The following is a 23,194-nucleotide window of genomic DNA, read 5'->3' as shown; positions in this document are numbered from 1 at the left end:
TTTTATTTTTGAAGAGTAAGACTGCTTTGTATAAAGGGGAAATCATTATATTAGGAATAAACATATCTCAGATGTCATTGATGATTTTGAAATATTTCTCTCTAAATATAATTTTAGAGGATATGAAAATTGAGTAAGTTTAGAGATTTTTTTTCACCTGGGTAATTGCACAGATTAAATTTTCTTAACAGCAGATATATTCAAGGTTCTGTATAGCAGAGCTCTTTCCTAAGAAATGGGCCATGGTAATAGTGCTTTATTGATCTGCTTACAACAAATTCTTCTCAGTTACACATCACAAGAAAAGCTTTCTCTTGTTCTCGACCTGGTAACGTCTACACTCCCTGATTAAGGAATTTGGTTATTGCTATTGCCAGTTAGATAGGGAAGGTGAGAAACAATTTCAGCTTTAGCTATGAGTTTACTGAATAGTTAATCTCGTGTGCTTTCGTGACTTTTCTTACATGATTTCCCTAACCTAAACCTCCACTTGGTGTCAGTGCTTTGTGAACACTTTCGCTGTCCCATTTCCATCTGTGTATTTTCCTCTCCTTGTTTTCTTAGCCTGCTGTGTTCAGTTAAGATCCTAGCAAGGGTGATGCACTTCATAATACATTTATTGGAGACTTGGCACGTTTATAGAGTGCGTACTTACTCCTGTGCCAAATGCTTGACCTGATCATCTCACTTACATATGTGGTTAATATTTACCTGGCATACATGGAACTCATATTTTTCACATCTAAACCAATAATTGTGCTTAAATGTTTTACTAGGACTATATACAAAAAGTCATGGCAGCAGCATTAAGAGAGAGAGGCTAGCTCAGCTAAGGGAGGGCAGTTAAGCATTCCGAGAGGAAGAGGAATTTGGGCTGGATCTGGAAGGATGAGTGGATGTTCCCTGACAGGAAAAGGCATTCTAAGGACGAGTCAACAGTTTGCAGAAAGGGTTATATCATGTGTGGGTGTACCGAGTGATCCAGTAATGGTTGGTGCCCAGATGGAAGAGGAGTGGAAAAAATGGAAATGAGATGGTAAATTGGTCTAGATGGTGAAGAGCCTTGAATGCCATGCCTGATGGTGAAGGTGTTATGGAGCTGTGTTAGTTCTGTAAGGCAAGTCATGTTATCAGATGTCTTGTAGGAAGAAGATTCTAACAGCAGTATGGAAGAAAGTTAAGCTGCACTGTCCAGTACTGTCACCTTTAGAAACAAGTGACTCTTTACATTTAAATTAATTAAAATTTAAATAAAACTAAAAGTTTAATTCCTCAGTCACACTTGTCATGTTTCAAGTGAATCGTTGTCCATACGTGCTAGTAGCATAAATAAAGCACATTTCCATCATTGCAGAAAGTTCTGTTGGCCAACACTGGGTTAGAGGGTTATAGTGGGGAGATACTTGGTGATTGGTTGACATGTAGAATGTGACCTAGGAGAGTGATAGACATAGTTGAGCTGAGGAGACTGATATAGAACCAAGACAGTGTGGGAGATGAAGGAAAAAAGAAGAGGGTCAGCGAAAACTCCGTGCTACTGACATATTTGAAGTGGATGTCAAAAGAGAATGAACTCAGGCTGTTGGTGTTTCCTTCCCTTTGTTTACCTCAGTGTCCTTAAGGGCATCTGACTGAAGCTGCTTTATTCAGCTGTTTACCGAATATTAGTGTGTCCCCTGTAAAACGCAGCCTGTACTTTGAGATGATGGAGGTCTGAGCCAGGGTAGTGGCAAAGGGGGTTGAGGTAGAACGGGAGGTGGGATGGAGGGAAGCGCACACATTTAAAGAACATCTTGGGATTGTCAGGGTGTGGCGACTGTGAACTTGGGGGCTGAAGGATAAGGGGGCTCGCAAGACTGCCAGGTTCAGGCCTTCCCTGAGAGGGGAGGCAAAGGAAGAAGAACAGGATAAGGAGCAAGATCGAGGAGCAGCTAAGTCCACATCTACGAGTCTGCTGGAGTTTAACAGTGCAAGTGTCTGTTCCTCTTTAGATTTTGTATCTCCGTCGACTCAAAAAATTGACCTCATGACCTCTCTCATGCCTTCCTTGAAAGAGAGCTGTTGACAAGAGATTAGGTCTGGTTAATCAGATGGAATAGCCTAATACAGTGCTTGTACGTAGTAAATACTCAATAAATAGCTGTTGAATGAATGACAATGCAGTAGACACAATGTTGTGTCTCTCAGTTATTATGTAGTTGAAAATAGACATCTTCTAATATTGATATACAGTCACTGATAGCATAGTAATTTTAAAATCTTTTACGAATGCAGCGCATGCTGTCATTGTTTTACTATGGTTAATCTACAAACCAGTTAATCTGTCTCTAGATAATAGAATTGACTGTGTTTTCAGCCAGTAATACTGGATATTTTGATCATCCTTCTTAGGAGCCTTCTGTTGTGCAAGAAACAAAATAAATAAAACTTGATTTTTTTTATTAGCCTACATGTCAAGTTGAAAGCATATATTGAACAAGATGATATCTCATCATGTTTGTTATCAGAAGGAGCAGCTTGATCTTTGACAATTGTGATGGAATTTTCACACTGAATATAAAGTATTTGGTTTGATGATAAGCCCCCACACAGGGAACCTTCATATTTATTTGATAGTAGAAAGACAGGGTAATATTTTAATCTGTTAAAACATGCTAGGTAATTATATGACATTTAGTATTCTTTATCCAAAATCTTTACTTTTAAATGCCCTTTATAAATTTAGCTCAAGTATGAGAAGTGCATGAAAATTCACATTAAATTCTTAACTTTGGATTGTTTAGAGATAATTATATGAATTGTGAATTCCATATACATTATAGTTTAATTTTAGGGATTGTATTATATCTTTGTATACATTTTTAATTGAGATGGCTAATTATAATAACTGAGTTCAGAGAGAAAAGATTTGTCTACTTTCTTTTATTCTGAAGATTTGATATGGCTTATGATAAATAAACATAAAGAATGAAATGTAAGATAAACTAGAATCTATTATTAAAATGTAAATTAAAATTAAAGTAGATGCATAGGTTTGAGGCTTTCTGGTGGTGAAAGTGTAGTGCAAACATGGTCACAGATGTTTTCATGAGCTAAAAATAGTGCTTTCTCTGATTCTCAAAAGCTGAACTTCACAAGAAAGTTTGCATGTGTATTATTATAAGGGAAAAAAGTAGTGTTGAGCAGTGTTCTTATAAACGGCAAAGGAAAAAATTAATTCCAGGGCCAGCCCGGTGGCGCAGTGGTTAAGTTCGCACGTTCTGCTTCTTGGTGGCCCGGGGTTCACTGGTTTGGATCCCAGGTGCCGACATGGCACCGCTTGGCATGCCGTGCTGTGGTAGGCATCCCACATATAAAGTAGAGGAAGATGGGCACGGATGTTCGCTCAGGGCCAGGCTTCCTCAGCAAAAAAGAGGAGGATTGGCAGTAGTTAGCTCAGGGGTAGTCTTCCTCAAAGAAAAAAAAAAATTAATTCCATGAGAACCATCTTTCCCCCTCCCCTCTCCTCCACCCCTCTCCTCCTCCCCTTCCTATACAAATATGTATTCAGGGCCTCTTGGGGCCTGACACTGTAAGAGAACCCTCATAGTAAGGTACAAAAGTACTTTTCAGTTATAGTAACACTATTCTAGTTTAAGAAAAATGATGTAAGTATCCTGCTTTCTGATAGCTTGACTTTTCAAAAGAACCTCAGAATTATAACATAGATGAATGGATGGACTACTCGTCATTCATAAAAGTCATCCCAAGATGTTACTAAACTTTAGATAAAAATAGGATAATAGGTAGTCTGAGGTTATATTCTTTTTTCAGGACTTTTGTTGATTAAATGCAAATCCATATCCTTAGAAATCCAGTCAGCAAATGGTAGGTGCTTGCCTGACCAAAATACCTACCTAGAAAAATTTGTATGTGGTTAATATTGGAGTTAGTTTTCCGAGAGAACCTGTTGGTAGGGCCAAGATCTCTTTTTGTCCAAGTAGATCAGCATTCTAGGAAAAGAATGAGTTGACTCAACCATCAGAGTTCAACACCATGCTAAAATATTCGAGATCATTTTAACTTGTAAACAGTAAATATAAAAGCAGATGTTGTCAATCCATTCACAATGGCTATGCCATGAGTTTAATAATGTTTCCTAATGTCTAATGAGGTGTGTGATTTCTGAATAACAAATCATCCCAATTAGTACAACTGGATGTAGCTGTAAAATGTAGCTCTTTGTTCTAAGTAATTAAATAAACTAATTACCTATATTGGGATAGTAGATATAAATTTTGGAAGAGTTTATCAACTGTGATAACTAGTTTTTATCAGTATTTATGCTGTTATTTTTTGGGAAAATTGTAGAAATAAGTAACTATTGCTTCCACTATAGATTTATCCATATATCACTGTAGAAAACATCCTCTTGTCTGTGGCGGTAGAACCCGCAGTGAGTTCATCTCAAAGATGGAGTCATCAAAGACACATAGTAATGGGGCTGTGAGGTTGGGAATTAGGTGTTCAAAGAGTGGGAAGTAGCGGGTAAGATTGCTTCTGTCCAAGTTCTCTTTTCAAGTGAAATTTGTACCTGATCTGTAGATTCTTTTTACAAATTATAGGCTAACCAAAAGTAGAATAACTTCACCAAAGCTGTGATAAGGGGAAGATTTTAGGAGGAAAAAAAGCTTTATTTTTCTTTGATGCTGCCACCAACTCTAGTGAATGACTTCTTGAAACTGTGAACAGTTTTTCCTGTAGGACATTGATTCTCAACCCGGAGTACCCTTTAAGAAACACTGGTTCATCAGCCCCACATCAGGTTACTTCAGCGTGTGTGGATGTGGATCCTGATCAGCGTCATTCTTTGTTTTTTTTAAATTGGCACCTGAGCTAACAACTGTTGCCAATCTTCTTTTTTTTTTTCCCCTGCTTTTTCTCCCGAAATCCCCCCAGTACATAGTTGTATATTTTAATTGTGGGTCCTTCTAGTTGTGGCATGTGGGACGCTGCCTCAGAGTGGTCTGATGAGCAGTGCCATGTCCGCACCCAGGATCCCAACCAGTGAAACCCTGGGCTGGGGAAGCGAGAGCATGTGACCTTAACCACTCAGCCTTGGGGCTGGCCCCATCAGCGGCATTTTTAATAAAGCTCCTCTGGGTGATTTTAAGGCACAAGCTGAACTGAGAATCACTGTGTCTGTCCTCTGCCCTACTTGCTTATCCCAGAATGGAAAATTCCTGATTGGTGGTCTGCAGCCAACAAACCAAGCAAACAAACTTAACAAAAACAAAACCTAACAAATGGAAAAACAAAAACAAAAAAAAGAAACAACTCTACTTCTTCACGTAAGGGTGAGTGGTGAAAATATTTTCTCAAACTGCTGCTTTTCTTTCGTGCCAAGCTGAGCACTATTCTGAAAATGCAGAAAAGGACTGTGAATTGCAGGCACACAGTGGAACTGGAATAAGTGGATGGCCAGTGTGCTGAGTTATTTTTCAGGGCTCTACCTTATACAGGTAGAGTGTCAGTGATTATAGAAAGCAGGAGAAAAATACTTCTGCCTGTCAGTCCTACAGGGTGATACTGTGAATCTTTTTTGTGAAATTTGATTCTCATATCATCTTTGCTTTTATTCTATGAAGTTATTTTTAAGAAAGACCTCTGCCTTAAAAAAGAGAGAAGGAAAAAAGACCTCTGCCAAACAAATCCATTGTTCCATCTGCATTCAGTGTTTTAGAGGGATTTTTATTCTTTATCGGATTGGCAAAAATCACACCAGTAAATTTTGGCACCCTTTGAAAGTAAAGCAGTTTTTGGCCAAAGACCTGCAAATAACAAATGCCATTCTTATTTTACATCCAGCCAATTAAATCACTGAAATATTGACTTCCAAAAGCCATGTGAAACTATTTAGAAGTCTTAACCCTCTTTGACTCATTTGTTAAAATATTTAATCTCTAGTATTTTCCAAGAAATGTTTAGTTGGATTTACTAAGTAGTGTTTTTGATAAATTCTATTCATATTACCTTCATTTGTTTTTTCAATTGCTATTCAACGTTGTAAATTAGGATTATTCTTTTAATAGAATTATAAAAGATAGAGTGGCTTTTCTCAAGAACAGCAAAACACTGCTTGTGTGCTGTCATCTCATTTCTCTCATGACAGGCAGTGCTAATCTGTCAAACTCCTTTTCTCCCAGACAGCAGCCTCAGAATCCTCCTCAACACCATAGTATAAACAGCTACTACCCATCAGAGGTAGCACCCGAGTTGAATCTTACCAACCATCTCTGGTTTAGTCCAGTCTCCCATTTTTGTATATTTTATAAATGAAAAATCAAAAGCAAGACATCTCAATTCTGATATCCTATGAATCGTACTGTTTACCTCTCCTTTATAAAGAATCTGCATTGGTTTTACATTTTTGGAATCAGAGGCAAAACTTGCATCATTATTTATATAGTAATACTTAGTATGATGTAAGGAATATTTGGTCTTAGGTGGTGGGGGAAAGTATGATGATAAAAATGGGTGCACACCTAAATCAGACAAGGACATTACAAGAGAGGAAAATTATAGACCAATATCTCTCAAAAACATAGATGTAAAAATCCTCAACAAAATATTATAAATTAAAACTAACAATGTTACATACCATGAGTAAGTGGGATTTATTTCAAATATGGTTTTACATTTGAAAATCAACTTATTTAATCCATCACATCAACAGGCTAAAGAAGAAAGGTCATTGGATCATATGCATTTGACCCTAGGCAGACAAGGCATTTGATAAAATCTAACACTCATTCATCATAAAAAAAAAAAAAAACAACTCTCAACAAACTAGAAATAGAAGGAAACTTTTTCAAACTGGTGAAGAACATCTACAAGACCTACACCTAGGATCGTACTCAATGATTAAAAACAATGTTTTCCCCCTAAGATTGAGAAGAAAGCAAGGATGTTCCCTCTCACCATTCTATTCAACATTGTACTGTAAGTCATAGCTAATGCAATAAGACAAGAAAAGGAAATAAAAGCTGTATAGATTGAGAAGGAATAAATAATTCTGTCTTTGTTCATAGAGGAAATGATTACCTATGTAAAAAAAAAAAAAAAATTGACCAAAAAAACCCTTCCTGGACCTAATAAGTGATTATAGCAAAGTTCCAGGACATGAGGTTAACGTAAAAGTCAATCACTTTCCTAATACCAGCAATGAGCATTTGGGATTTGAAGTTAAAGACAATATCATTTACATTAGCACCAAAAACGTTAGTACTTAAGTATTAATGTGAACAATATCCAAATGAAGAAAACTACAAAACTTTGATGAGAGAAATTGAAAAATCTAATGAAGAAATAGGTATTCCATGTTCATGGAAAGGATATTCAATATTATTAAGATGTCAGTTGTTCCCAACTTGATCTATAGGTTAAATGCAAACCCAATCAAAATCCCATCGGGTTATTTTGTAGTTATTGACAAACTGATCTAAAGTTTATATGAATATGTAGAAGACCCAGAGTAGTCAACACAATACTGAAGAAGAACAAAGTCAGAGGGTTAACAGTACCTGACTTCAAGACTTACTATAAAGCTACAGTAATCAAAACGTTGTGAAAAATAAATAGACAAATATATTAATGGAAGAAAACATAGAGCCCAAAAGTAGACTCACATAGATGTAGTCAACTGATCCTTGACAAAGGAGCAGAGACAATTCAATGGAGAAAGAATAGTTCTTTAAAGAAATGGTGCTGGAGCAACTAGACTTAAACATGAAATGCAAAAAAAAGGTTTCTAGACACAGATCTCATACTGTTCACAAAAATTAATGCAGGTCACCGACCTAAATATAAAACACAAGACTGAACAACGTATAGAAGGTAACATAAGAGAAAGTCTAGGTGATCTTGGGTTTAGCGATGACTATTTAGGTACAGTGCCAAAAACATGACCTATGAAAGAAAAAATTGGTAAGATGGTCTTCATAAATTAAAAACTTCTGCTCTGCAAAAGATACTGTTAAGCGAATGAAAAGACAAACTACAGAGAAAATCTTTGCAAAATACATATCTGATAAGGGACTTGTATCTAAAATATACAAAGAACTCTTGAAACTCAACAATAAGAAAACAACACAATTAAAAAGTGATCAAAAGACCTGAGTAGACACCTCACCAAAGAAGATTTACAAATAGCAAATAAAGGTATAAAAAGATACTCAACATCCTTTGTCATTAGAGAATTGCAAACTAAAACAACAATAAAACAAATCTATTTAGAATGGCTAAAATCCAAAACACTGACATCACCAAATGCTAGTGAGGATGTGGTACAACAGGAACTCTCATTTGCTGCTGCTGAGAGTGCAAAATGGTATGGCCACTTTGGAAGACTGGCAGTTACAAAACTAAACAGAGATTTAACATGGGATTTGGTAATTACACTTCTGTATACCCAAAGGAGTTGAAAAGCTGCATACAAATGTTTGTAGCAGCTTTATTCATATTTGTCAAAATTTGGAACCAACTGAGATATCCTTTGATAGATGAATGTATAAACAACTGATAATCCCTGCAATAGATTATTCAGAAATAAAAAGAAATGATCTCTCAAGACAAGAAAAGTCATCGAGGAAACTTGAGTGCATATTGCTAAGCTAAAGAAGCCAATCTGAAAAGGCTATGTACTCTAATTCCAACTATATGACATTCTGGAAAAGACAAAATTATAGCGACTGTAGAAAGATCAGTGGTTGCTGGGGGTTGTAGGGGGTGGGAAGAAGGAAGAGATGAATTAGGTAGAGCACCTGGAATTTCTTAGTGTGGTGAAACTCTTATGCGTGACACTGTAATGGTAGAAGCATGACATTATGCATTTGTCAAAACCCATGCAACTGTAGAACAAAAACCAAACCCTACAGTAATAACCCAGTAATCTTATATATCAGTTGTAACAAATCTACCATACTAATGCAAAATGTTACTAATAGGGCAATTTGCGTGGGTGTGAAGGGGAGAGTATATGGGAACCCTATTTTCTGCTGAATTTTTCTGTAAAGCTGAAACTGCTCTAAAATATAAAGTTTGCTAATTAAAAAAATTAAAAGGTAAGCATTTAATTTAAAATTAATGTGTTTCATCCATTTATATTAACTAAAGGACATTGAGCTATTTTAAATCTCTTGTCGAATAAGGGGGCAGTGTAAATATAACAGAACATTGAACAATATGATAGATAATAGCTAAAATTCTACTAAAATGCAAAAATGCTTTCCATATTGAAGTTTCTTACTGAAATCTAAGAGAAATATGTTAAAAATATAATTCAGAGAAAATGTGTCTGCAGATATAGTAGAAGTTAGCTTATGTTAATTGTAGAAGTCCACGTTATTTAAAGCATTTTTTATATAATGTTTCAACTCATTATCATTTTAAAATGAAAATTAAGTAATAATTATAAATCTTTATCTATGAATACCTTAAGTTTATCTATTTTTACCTAGTATCAATTGATCTCTACCTATCCTTAAAATTATTATAAAAGTTTTACTATAGACATTAATGGATATAGTAGTGACAGATGATGCTAAGTATCTTGTTTTATGTATATTAAGATTTTTGCTTCCATTAATTTTGGAGGGATGCAGTCTTTTGAAAAATTTAATCAGCACAGTGATTATTTTTCTAAATGTAAATACATATCAGAAAACATTATCCATTCTATAGTTGCGGTGGTTTTTCTAGTGAATCTGTACTGTACATTGACTTTTTGAGCTTCTTATCTCAGCAAATATGATATAATCTTTGGCAGTTTGTATTCACACATCCATTTTCATGTGGATACCTTTAACTTATTTAGAGATGCCATTTCATACATATACAAATTACTTTATTCTGCAAAGGATTTAGGATAGAATATGATGTTAGTAAATATACTTAAGTCTGTTAAAGGTTAAACTTTACAGATATCTTTTCTTTCCAACCATATTCATATATTATTTTGTTAGCACTAATCTATTAGCAAAAATGCAAAGACTTGATGTTTGATAGGATTCAGGTGGAATTTTATTAATTTTATAAACGAAACAATAAAAAGAATGTCATACTGTCAGAACTAGAAATGACCTCAAGGTAGAAGGTGTCTGTTTTAGGAGGAATATCCAGGGTAAAATTAGTGGGTTATAGGTCTTCAGTATTTTAATTTGTATTAATGCTTTTCTTAACTACCATTTTGTATCCACTGTGTTTTTGAGGATTTTGTTTCTTTTGTCCATAATAATAAACTACCCTAGATAAGGATTTTTGTGGAGGAACTATGTTTTTTAGTGGTTAAGAGCTTGGATTCACACAGACAAGAATTCAAATCTTGACTCTACCAGATAATAGCTATGTGATCTCTGGGGTATGGTATGTGATCTCTCAAATCTCTCTCTTCTCCTCTTTAAATAATGGATATAACACTAGTTCCTTCCTCATAGGGATGTAGCATGTTTTAAGGACTAAACATAGTTTTTGGTTAGTCTCTGTCTTACAGTAAGTGCCAGATTAAGTAAGAGCTGCTACTGTCATCCTCAAGATTAATACTATTCTCAAGTGAGAGTCTTCTAGAATGTTCTTGGGGCCATTGAAGATGCCCATAATTTCATCTTTTTTCTGGTGTTCATCAATGTCTAGAACATCTAAAAAGTCAGTGCTATTTTGATACATACTTAGATTGTAGGAACAAAGTAATGGGGGAACATAGCAAAGTTAGTATTTTGTCAATATTCTTAAAATATGTTTCATTATTCAAAGAGTAAGAAGTCTCAGTTCTTTGAATTCTGGAGATCACCAAGAAGATACTAAATTACATTTTAGGAATTTTCATGGCTGTGGCTAAAGCAATGGAATATTCATTAAATGTCATCCAAATTTGTGCTGAATACCTGAAAAATATTCCAAAAACTTGCATTGTGGCTACAAAGGAGTTTTACTCAAGACTGACAACTTGGCCATGATTTATTACAGGATCTGCTTTTAACATTATTTTGTCTAGAATGAACAGAGTGGTTGAAGAAACTCCATCCATCTTATTGTTTGTTTGACATCTACGCCACATTAAATGTACCTTAAAGAAACAATATATAAGTGAGAAATTCTACTTAACAGTGATGATTACTCATCAGTATGATAAATCTCTTGACAATAATACAAAAGGAATCCTGTCAAACAATGTCTGTTAAAATTTAAAGAATATTTTTTAAACCTAAATGAATTTTTACAGTAAATATCTTAGCTTCATTTTCTTTCCAAGCGTTAGTTGTATAAAGAGTGTTCAAGTTGTTCTTTCTCTTTGACAGAATTAGTGCTATCTTCCAAACTTTATTTGTTCTATTTCAATCACTGATTATGCTTGATATGAGAAATTAGTAGAAATAGAATGTGCCCTTTTAGTTGTTAACGTTTATCATAAAAGTGAAAAGAATATTGAGCAAGTAGATAAAGAATTTGATAAATACATTTCATTGTGCTTTCATACTTTTGGAAACCTTCCTTTTTTGAAGTAATTTGAGGTGAGGAGGGAGGGAGTAGAGTAACGGAGGCAGGAAGAATACTTTGGCGGCATTGTGCAATTTTTCCTGAGAATATTAGGGCCTGAATGAAGAATCTCCTCCCTGGAATCTAGAGCTGCCTGGTAGTTTGTAAATAAGACACCAGGCATTATCAATAAATGGTTGCTATCTGTGGTTCTTATCTGAACTTCTTATTTATTAGGTTTAATTTAAAATTGATTTTTTTTTGAAATTTGATTCTATGTGTGTCATAATTGTTAAATACAGATTTTGGAAGGATGAGAGAATTCTAGTTGCTATTCAGTGAGTGTACTTTTTCATATGAGACTATTACCAATATACTACTTGCCAATCAGTTGATGTTTTCAATAATGTAGCCAGGATAGTACCCTCCTTTATAAGTTAGTGTTTAGTTTTATGATTGTCTCTGAATATTGAATCTCATACTTAACATTTATTAAATTGGTAGATGCTATAAACTACAGTATTTCCAGAATTCTAATTCTGAATTCTAATTCTTATTGCTCATGAATAAAGATCAAGATTGATCCAGTTGGTTGTTGTTGGATCATAGAGATTTCTTGATATATTAATCCTAGCAGTTGCTGGCTGTTTAGCTATATCACAAATAGTACTGCAAAGCTCTTTCCAGCCTTGACAAATTATAGAGGTAGATGGTGCTTGTCGTAATCAGCATTCCACACAGGCTGTGTATCTAGTGTCACATGAAAGGAGCAGGGTAAGGACGTGTATGAACTGGTGACAGCGAGGAGCTGAGAGTCCACAGTAGGGATAATATTCTCCAGGTGGTCATTGCTGTAAAACGGGGGGAATATAAAAGAGCTTCATTGCTAGGATGCTTTAAAAAAAAAGCCCAGGGGCCGGCTCTGTGGCTGAGTGGTTAAGTTCGCGTGCTCCGCTGCGCGGGCCCAGGGTTCGGATCCTGGGCGCGGACTGGCACCGCTCGTCAGGCCACGTTGAGGTGGCGTCCCACATCCCACAACTAGAAGGACCTGCAACTAAGATATACAACTATGTACGGGGGCGGGGTTTGGGAAGATAAAGCAGAAAAAAAAAAAAAAAAGATTGGCAACGGTTGTTATCACAGGTGCCAATCTTTAGGAAAAAAAAAAAAAGCCCAGAAGACAGCTTTTATGCTAATTCTTGATTATACAACAGAAAAGTATTATATTAGTGAAAGCTTGCTACTTTTACTCTGGCTTTATCCATTTAAAATGATAGCATGAATGAAATTATATAGTCAGAAGGTAAATTTAATAAATCGGATTAACATTCTCAGTGTATGTGAAAACTGAAAGTCATAGAAAGATTCTAACTGACCCAAGCACACAAAAATAACTTCTAAACGGAGATTATAACTAGGTTTCTTCATTTTTATTCTAGTATTTTTTTAATTAGATCTTGCTATGTCTACTAACACTAAGCCCACTATAATATATACTTAATATGTTTGGAGTAGAAATTGAATTTAGAGTTCCCTTTCTGTCTAGTCGATGTTTTTATTTTGCCTGTATGAAAACCAAGGTCCAGGAACTTGCCCAAAGCTATATAACTAGTTAAGGGCATGTTTTAGCATGACTAGATCTTCCACCATGTTAGTGGCACTGAATCTAGCTGGTAATCGAGTCATTTTTGAAGTGTGTGCTTTCAAAACACTCAGCTGGATGTTGTGATCTATGTTCCTTTAAAAAGGCATCAAATAATGGACTAAGTGTTGATATCAGTCAGTTTTTAAAGTGCCAGGAACCATTCTTTTGGTTTGTGTGTTGAATAGGTCATTGGAGGATTTGAGCCTGTTATGTGAGTAATCATGTGAAAGTCAGGCTGCCTAGGAGGGTAGCTGTGTGTTTCCAGGGATATGATAGTTTTTGCATTAATAAGTAGCATCTGTTAATATTTGTAATGGCACAGAGTCCCTCCCATTCTTCCACTATTGTATATTAACTGTTACTTGGTATTTTTCCGATAGTGATATAATATTTAGTGATGTAGAATTTGAAAAATATTACATATGGAGATATATATACATACACACACACCTATTTTAGAGTGGGAAATTGTTGGAAAGGAAGCAAGTCAATAGGGCTGTGACAGTTAGGTATGCCAAGAATTTCGAGCTCTAAATTAAATCCTGGTGTGAAAAGATTGATTTTTTTTCCCTCCTTCATACGTATTTGTGCTCTGGGTGATTACTCACTTGTGGGGAATGCTATCAGATTACGTATTTGCCCTGTGTTCCCACCCAACACCCCTTACCCCCAATCACTGCACAAAACCCCACTATTCATTGTTAGATTTTGGCTTAACCACTTCTCCCTTCTGATTGCATTTCTTGGGCATTTCAGACTAGGATTCATCTGTGCTGATCTTCTCTTCAAGTCCTGTCCTTTCGTTCACTCTAAATACATGTTTGGGTTTATTTGATTAACTTTTTAGCTTTGGGAGCTAAGAGATCACAAACCAGTGCTCCTAGGCCATTTTACTCCTCTAAGTTCTAACCCGCAAAAGATTCTCAACAGTTTATCACCCCCCAGGAATGGAAGATTAGTTCTTGGGGAGCAAAAATATCTCATCTTACTGTTCTTAAATGTAAAGCACAGATATACATACAATGCATAAACAGATATACAGTATATCTATGGTTTTGAAATTTCATAGATCCAAGTGATTAGGAGAAAGGTGCCTAAAAAGCTCCTTAGCTGGCAATAATGAAAAAAAAACTTGAGAAGCACTATTCTACACCTATGTAAATCTATATTCTGCCCAGACATTTCCCCTTGGATGTTACTTAACAGCTTCAAACTCAACTTGTCCAAAACTGAAACAATCATCTTCTTTGCCCACCCCACTCAAATCTGTTTCTCATCCTTTCTGTCCGGTCTCAAAGCCATCACCTGGGTTTCCATGCCCAGTCTGTCTCATTATTTCTGTTCCCAAGGCTTTACCTTAGCTCAGGCTGTCTTCTCTCCCTGCCTGGACTATTGCTACAGCTTTAAAATTATTCTTCCTGCTCCTGTTTTTACCCTTACTGTAATCTTTTATCCACACTGTGCTAGAGGGAGCTTTCTAAAATGTACGTCTGATGGTCTCTCATCTGATTTAAAAATTCCCAATTCATAGGGATCAGAATCCTATTCCAAATGCATAGTGTACCTTTCCTTTTATTTTCCGGTCTGGTCTTAACTTCCCAGATTTCTATCTTTCTACCCTCCCGACTTGCCCTCCCCAACACACACTTTCATTTTGGAATCACTCAGACTCCTCAAGTGTGCTATTTTCTTCCTCATATATGGCCTTTTTCAAATGCTGCTCCATCTGCCTATGGCATTGCACCTTTGAATTTTCTCCTTCCCTTTCCTAACCCCATACAACTTCTGTCTTCCAGTGTTCAGTTCAGATGTCATGTCCTCCTAGATGTACTTTATGATTATTTTTACCATACTGTTTGTCACACTAGGGAACGTAGTCCATATTTTCTTTTCTGGTTTTTTTCACCTAACAGCATCTTAACAAATTATTGTCTCTATAATTCCTACGGTATCTAGTAGGTGTTGTAAAATATGTGCCAAATGAAAAAATGACTGGATGCCCAGGGTGGTTTTAAGTACCACTATTAAATAGACTTTTAGGTTATTCTATTTTCCTAGGCATTTCACCATGTATTTCTTGCTATAAAACATTGCATACTCAATTGAATTAAATAATGACTTTGGCCAAATAGCCATACGTAAAGAGTAGCTTTTAAAGTATTTAAATATTTGCTTTTCAAAAATAGAATTAACTAAATTTATAACTCATTTATGTCTTACCTACAAAATACAGCATTAACATTATTCAGGTAGACAGATTATCAAAATATTTTTGACCCTTTGTGTTTTTTCTCCCTCTCGTCCTATTTAGCTAAAGGATACGAAATCAGCAGATCAGAAAACAACACTACTTCATTTTCTGGTGGAAGTATGTGAAGAAAAGTACCCTGATATCCTGAATTTTGTGGATGATATGGAACATTTAGACAAAGCTAGTAAAGGTTTGTGTTTTTATAGAAAACATTTCACTGCTCTGAGTCTTCAGTTAATACTGAAAGACAGAAAGTAATGTCTTTTATTTTAACATACTTGCCACTTTGTCACAGAGTTTTCATACTGAATGTCACTTTAAAATTAGAAAGTTGTAGGACATTTATTTTGTGAGTTGTCATTATTGGAGCTATGAGTTTAATTTGTTTGGTTAGGTGAGGCCCTGTATTCAAATATGCATGGTTTTGCAGTTTAAAGCTTGTGAATACCTGCCAGCCCCACCATCTCTGCTGCTAAGCCTCCTCCACTGAGGTCAGTGTGATGCTCCCTTGATTCAGTGTCATTCACAAGCACTCGGGGACAGTTATGTATCTGAGCCAAGCACCTGTAATCAATGACCACCTTTTGCCTGAGTTCTAAATCTGTCTCTGCCCACCTTGCAGGTGGAGCCTGCTTTCTTTGTCCTAGTAGAGACCAAACCAGCATAGATTCCATTCGTTCCTTCTTAGTGCCCAAATTTCTAACCTGCTTCTAGCCCCTACTGTGGGCTCCGGTCAGGTTATGAAGGGTTATAGAAAGGATAGGACCTATCATTAATAGTTGGTTATAATATGATTCAAATGCAATTTTTTGACCACCTGAAAAATCTTGTTTTCATTCATATTTCACATGGATTCCATGGAAAAAATTTTACTTGCTCCAACAACCAATTTATGAATATGCATTTGTATGAATATAGACATGTGTATGTATATACATATGTATATATATTTGTATATACATATATATTTGTGTGTATATACATACACAAACTGTATATGTTTGAATGAATACATATGTGTATGAATATATAGAAATGTATGGATATACCGTTTGGAAGACAACTCTGAAATGATGGACCTGTATTCTTTTTGTGTTAACCACTGGTCATTAGTAATGTCAAGCTATTTTTGTAATCTGTTTAATTCCTTCTTAAAATTAGAATTTGTCAACTTGAAGGATGCTTTTTTTCTCTATTGTAGTGACTATTCCTTCTTAAATTAAAAAGAAAATCACTTTTAGCATTTCCTACCTCCTTTAAATTGTTCTTCTATAAAATGGAGGCTGTCGCACTTTATCTGCAGAGAGTCACGTGATTGTTTGAGGTGTTCTTTGAGACTTTTTCGTGAGATTTATATTTCTTTGAAGTGTAAATCTCATACAGCCTGTTGGGAAACAAAAAAAAGTTGGAAATATTCTGAATTTTTAAGGCCAAAAATAAACTTTTTACTTTACTTTTCACTCCTACATCCTGATGTTCTAATGATATTAGAATTGCTTACTTTGCCCTTGTGCCACCATAAAGTGTCCTTGGTATAAGAAGGTGATGTCCATACATATATAGGTGCAAGTGTTTTAATGGAATTTAAGATATTAACATATTAAAGAATATTAACATATTAAACGACGTGAGATAAAGCAAAAGGGCACAAAGAAACAAAACATTAAAAATAACTCAGTGACAGTCAAAATAGCTTTTCAGTGAGTTGTTCGTTAATTCAGGGATGGTGACTTTCCTAAAACGAAATTTCTGAAATTTTGGAGTAAAATTTGAGTAAATGGGATGAAAAAGAATTGAAAATGAGTTTCTTGATGAACGTTAAGCTTGATGAGTAACAGAGTAGTAGATGAAAAAGTGGTGCAAAGTGCCTTGAAATACAAAGGAAATTCTTTTTCTGGGGAAAAGATAGTTGAGTAGTTAATAGCTTATATCAACACTAGGTCATTAGCAAGAATTCAGTCAGTGCAAGCATTTTCTGGTAAAAGCAGTTTGCATTTATGATCATTTGCCATCTTTCCTCCTAGTTCTAAAACCTTATAAGTAAATTGGAATGTACGTCTCTTTCAGATGTGTTTTTTATTATAGAATTTATTTTCTAGCAGTTTTTGCTATGAATTTTTGAAAAAACATCGTTTATCTGTTTTGACTCATTTTATTGTACTTAAAATTCTGGATAAATATTACAGTATTTTGCTTGTGAAAAATATTTAGCTTCCATAAGGGCTTGCAGAGTTGTAACTTGGTAATTAGACTCTTCTGTTTGTTTTCCTTTTTGGCGTTTCCATGGGGCATTCTGGGGCCTTCGGGGTGTTTAGTTTCCATCTGTTGTAGCGGAGGCACGCAAACGTGTTTGGGTCAGCAGATACCGTTAATGTGTTTCAGAGGGAGCAGACAACTTCGTATTTGAAGTGGAAAAGTCATCACTGAGATAGTTTTTTTATGGTATAGGTGATGGTTGAGCATAATTTCTTTTTATGATTACATTACCCTATTAATGAATGAGATTTTAGAGGAATAAATGTAATGTTTTGGATGAAATAAGTCTGTTTGCTTTGAAGAAGTTCAGGGCTCTTATATATCATCATTTAAAAGTTTCCTGGTTTGAAATCTCCTCAGTGAGCTATCACATGAATTAAAAAGTACCTTTGTTTTTGAGACATAACAAATCCTGGTCATTAGGTACTCCTGGATCAGCAGGGGGAACTTTCATTGCAACTAATGAGCTTAACTGTATGACGATTTTCAAAAATCTACTTCATTAAGGCTGCTGCTTTTTTAAGAGATAATGGCTTACAGCTCTACTGTTGTATTTCAGTGAAAATATTTGGGGTCATTATTATATCCTGTATACCATTGTAGTATTTCTTTCCTTTACAGATTTCTAAGGGTTGAAGACATTTTTCTCTTATCTAAATGGTTGAAATTAATGAGCTCTAATCTATGAAGGTTTTATTGATTATTTCACAATAACCTGCTTCATTATTAAGTTGGAATGGTATTTTATTAATGAGTAGAGAGTATGCCAAAACTGGGGGGGTTTGGGGTGTAATAAAATAAAATCAAAGTTTACAGCATCACTTTGTTCAGCTCTGTCTTATTTAGGGTTATCATAGCTCTACCACATAGTTCCATGCTTCCCTAGATAGTCAACTCTGAATTCTGGAAATGCCATGCTACTCCGTTCTGTAACTCACTTATTCACTCATTCATTTAACAAGAACATGGTGTGTGATTACTCTGTGTCGGAAACTGTACTCTTGTCTTGCTGCTGGTCCAAGGTATAGTTTCTATATCTTAGTGCAACCCAGGCTCCCTCACTGTTATCTGGCTTCTGTCCCAACTGGGTCCTCCCTGTTACTCTCAATATCCTTTATTTTCTCCTCTTATTCTGTGCAACCTCTGGGTATTACTGTTATTAGCCTAGTACTGAACCTTTCTCTTTTTTTCTCCCTATAGCATCCTCTTAGGTGACCTCTTCAGTTCCTAAGGGCTTAAATACTATCAATATATTAATGACTTACAAATTTATACCCCAGACTCCCCATCTAAGCTCCACTCTTTTATGTCCAACAGCTTACTTGCCATCTCCAGCTACATCGTAATACATAGATCACAATATGCCATGAAATGTGGCTCTTGATTTCTACACCCTTAACTTTTCCTCCCTAAATTTTATTTACTTGAGAAAATCCCTTTTTGTGCACTTTCTTGTGATTTTTCTTTTCTCATTTCTCCTGTCTGTTTGTAGCCTTCTTCACTGAGAGCTGTGTGGTAGATTCTAAGTTAAATCTATGGGAAGTGGCAGCTGTGGCCTAGAATGTCATCTGGTTCTCTCCTTCGTTAAGTAACTTAAAGCAGCTATCACCTTCCCTTTGATGCTTTTTCCTGGTGCTTACTGGGAACCTCACCTGAGTTTCTGTACATTCTACTCGTTCCTTCAGAATATATTTGTAAATTTTCCAGAAAATCTTAGTCCACTGTTGAAGAACTACTTGTTCCTGACTAGAGAGTATCCCTTGAACTGCTGGGGATGAAATTGGTTTCCAGAGAAAGGCAATATTCAGGTTATTATCAGAGTGGATTTAATGAGTGCTTATTTCTGATGTTTTTCACTTTTTTTTCATTTCCAAATTGTTAGCTTTCAGGAGCCTTCCTTGACATCTTAAATTTGATTTTTGTTCTTTCCATTTCACAGACCTCTTTGCTTTTAAGACTGTTTGTTTGCTTTTAGCTAGTAATTCTTGGGTCTGACCCAAATATTTGTCTACTCAAATACATTTCTTGGTTTCCAATTCCTTGTGACTGTCCAACATTTTATGATAAATGCCTTGCTAAATACTAAATGTTTATCTATCCTTCACCTACTGTGAGCACTTAGAGCACTTAATTTCCAGGTGGCTGCCACCTGGAAACTGCATTGTGTTTGAAATTTCAAATTCATTTGCTGTAACAAGCAAAAAGCCTTTGCAAAGGCTTCCATTAACCTCCTTATGCTATAGCCTTCCAAAAATGTCAATTAAAATTTATTAGCGAGTTTGATATATATGTTGAATATTCGGTATTAGTTATTCAATTGCATTTTATATTTTAAGTGTACATTGTAAATACATAAAAATATTTGTTGGGCAACAGAATTAACTAACATTGTGTTAGTTGGAACCATTATGACATGGAGATTATAGGTTAGGGCCTCAGAATTTTACAAGATAAATAATTCATTTGGTGTTTCAAATAAATTGTAGGATATTAGAGTTTTATGAAAATACACATTAGTGTTCATTTCTGCCAATACAATGAAATAATTTGACAGGACACATTGGTGGTGGGAGCCTTTAAATGAAAATAATTTAGAGAAGACAACCATGTAGGATATTGCTTTAATCGAATTGTCAATAGAAAGCACAAAAATATATTCTGCAGTGGGCTAAATTCTGTCCCCATATGTTGAAGCCCTTCATGTGCTAAAGCCCTAAGTCCTTGTACCTCAGAATGTGGCTGTATTGGAGTAGGACCGTTAAAGAGGTGATTAAGTTAAATTGAGGCCCATAGAGTGGGCCCTAATCCAATCTGACTAGTGTCCTTATAAGAAGGAGAAATTTGGACACACAGCAGGGATGGGCATGCATAGAAGATAGACCATGTGAGGACACACAGAGAAGGTGGCCATCTGCAAGCCAAGAAGAGAGGCTTCAGAAGAAACCAAACCTATCGACACCTTAATCTTGGACTCTAGAACTGTGAAAAAATATATTTTTGTTGTTTAAGCCACCCAGTCTGTGGTATGTTGTGACGGCAGCCCTAACAAACTAATATACTAACTTAAGACATTTTTCTTGCTTAGACTTTTTTGGCTGTAGAGTAGAGTAGGCTAGACTGAATGATGTTTTACTTTATCAGATCAGATGAACAGTCATAGACCTGCTGTGTTGGATGTTCGCTAGTAATCATTTTAGGAATATCAAAGGTTCTTGTACCAACCATGAGTTATTACATGATTTTAAATAATTACAAGTATGCCTCAGTTCCTTTTTTGAATAGACATGACACATAAATTAGTACCTATATTAGGGAATATTGAGGCATTCTAAATAAATATGTTCACAAACATTCACATTTAATTTCAGAGTTAGATGTATGGAATTCTATATAGATTATTTATAGATTTTATCTTGGAATGCATTCATTTACACTAGAGTATACTAAATTTTTGTCTTTTACTCACTATATCTCTATGTATATTTCTTTACCAGTTATCTCTGTTTTGCTACTATAATAGTTGTAATTTTATTATAAGCAAATAGCTGAAAGGCTAGTACCATTATGAATTATCTGTTGACACTTTCCCAAAGGGAGGTATGGATAGGCGGTTTTACCTTTTTTTTCCCATTGTCCTATGGAAAGAGTGAAAACACTTGGTGTCTCCAGGCTGTGTAGCACTGGTTCTGCAGATCGATGGTGGAGTGACAAGCTATGTCTGGAAAGCTAGTCTATGACTCCGGTGTAGTTAGGTGTCAGTGATCTAATTTGATGATCTGTAGCCATCTAATAAGTAGATTTAGGAATTGTAAAATAAAAACATTTTAATATTACTGTAAGCCAAATATAATAAAAGATAAATTTATTTTAAAAAGTGTATTTCATATATAGGTTTGCATGTGCTTACTAAAAGGGCAGTATATATAAAATTGTATGTTAGACAAATTAACATTTTTAATATTAAAAAATACAGTGAAATATAACTGGGCCATTCACAAGGTAATTATAGGATTTATGAAAAATATAGAGTACTGTGAGTACGATGTACAGGTAAGGGGACACAGGTCCAAGTTGTCTGATAAACAGCGTTTTATTTAAATCCTGCCAGTTCATTTCCTGGGATTATCTATATAGAGATGGTATCAACAGTTTAAACTGGAGACTTGAATGTGAGGTGTTGCACTATTTTATACTGCAAGTTATGAACTATTTTGAAAAGCAGCAGAATGGAATATAGAAAGAACACGGCCAAAATCCCTAGAAGGCCTAAGGATTATGTAGAGTGACACTGAAGAACATTGGGTATGGAGGAACTATACTTGCAGCTAAAGATTGTTTTTTGAGATCCTGAGCTAGGAACATTTCCTGAATCGGCTGCTGCTTGGGTTGATAGATGATGATGATGAAGAAAACCACTTCAGGAAGACCTCTATATCTTTTTGGAGGTTAGCAGACAGAAAGTGGCATCAATACAGCATTAATCTTTTTGAGAAACTAACAATTTACAGTGTTTGCAGATTTCTGGCCAGCTACAGATTTGAAATAGCTACTCAAACAGTTCTATCAGTGTCACCTATGAGCCATAGCTAACATCAAGTAACAGGACGGTATCAACAGTGAAGCCCAAGGTCTTGGAGCTCTGTTAGACTGCTGACTGTGAAGTAGTATTTACTGCACCTCAGTTTTGCAACATGAAGTAGGAAATTACAAACAAGGTAGATGAAAGAAAATTTCAGAATGAGAGCATTCTGAATGATAGCTTAACATAGCAAATCTGTGTACTATAAAGAAACCGAAGCAATAGATGGAACAAACACATTTATGGCAATCTGCTGACTCTCATTGCTCACACGGTTGACATGTAGCTGATGGGGTGAAGAGGCATGGAGTTGATCAGATGCTGCAGGTAGGATTGCCAGCTGCTCCGCAGAAACCAGACTGTGTTTATGCAGCTTGCGAAATATTGAATTATTATTACTAGTAGTTTCCTGGGGCTGCCATAACCAATTGACACACACTAGGTTGCTTTAAACAACCAAAATTTATTCCGTAACTCTTCAGGAATACAGAAGTCTGAAATCAAGGTGTTGGTAAAATTGATTCCTTCTGGAAACTCTCGGGGAGAAACCATCCAAGCCTCTCTCTTGGTGGCTGCCAGCAGTCCTTGGTGTTCCTCTGCCTCCATTTTCGTATTGCCTTCTTCTCTGTGTCTCTGTACCCACACCTCTCCTTATAAGGACACCAGTCATTTGATTTAGGGCCCACCCTAAATCCAGCATGATTTCATCTCGAGATCCTTAACTAATTCCCTCTGCAAAGATCCTATTTCCAAATAAGTCATGTTCTGAGGTGCTGGAGGGACACTGTTCAACCCACTACAGTTGTCCTTGTTGTCACTCCCATAACTTCGTGGAGGTGCCAGGTAACCATCGTCTTTGAGTGTTATAGAATTGTTAAGGGCAATTACACTGATAGGTATATATATGGAAAGCATTTATCATTATGTTGTGAAATGTTTTAGTGTTTAAAGG

General features: G+C 35.7%; 1 protein-coding gene across 3 annotated transcripts in view; it reads left to right on the top strand.

The window, feature by feature from the left end:
* DIAPH3 (diaphanous related formin 3) overlaps nt 1–23,194 on the top strand; it is a 484,080-nt gene that overhangs the window by 271,319 nt on the left and 189,567 nt on the right. For all 3 annotated transcript variants that reach the window (XM_070240326.1, XM_070240325.1, XM_070240327.1), the window contains one exon: nt 15,468–15,597. In XM_070240326.1, coding sequence (XP_070096427.1) covers nt 15,468–15,597 — 130 coding nt within the window. The remainder of the gene's footprint in view (nt 1–15,467; nt 15,598–23,194) is intronic.

The sequence above is a fragment of the Equus caballus genome, chromosome 17, assembly GCF_041296265.1.
Source record: "Equus caballus isolate H_3958 breed thoroughbred chromosome 17, TB-T2T, whole genome shotgun sequence".
Lineage (NCBI taxonomy): Eukaryota > Metazoa > Chordata > Mammalia > Perissodactyla > Equidae > Equus > Equus caballus.
This window is presented reverse-complemented; position numbering and strand designations above follow the sequence as displayed.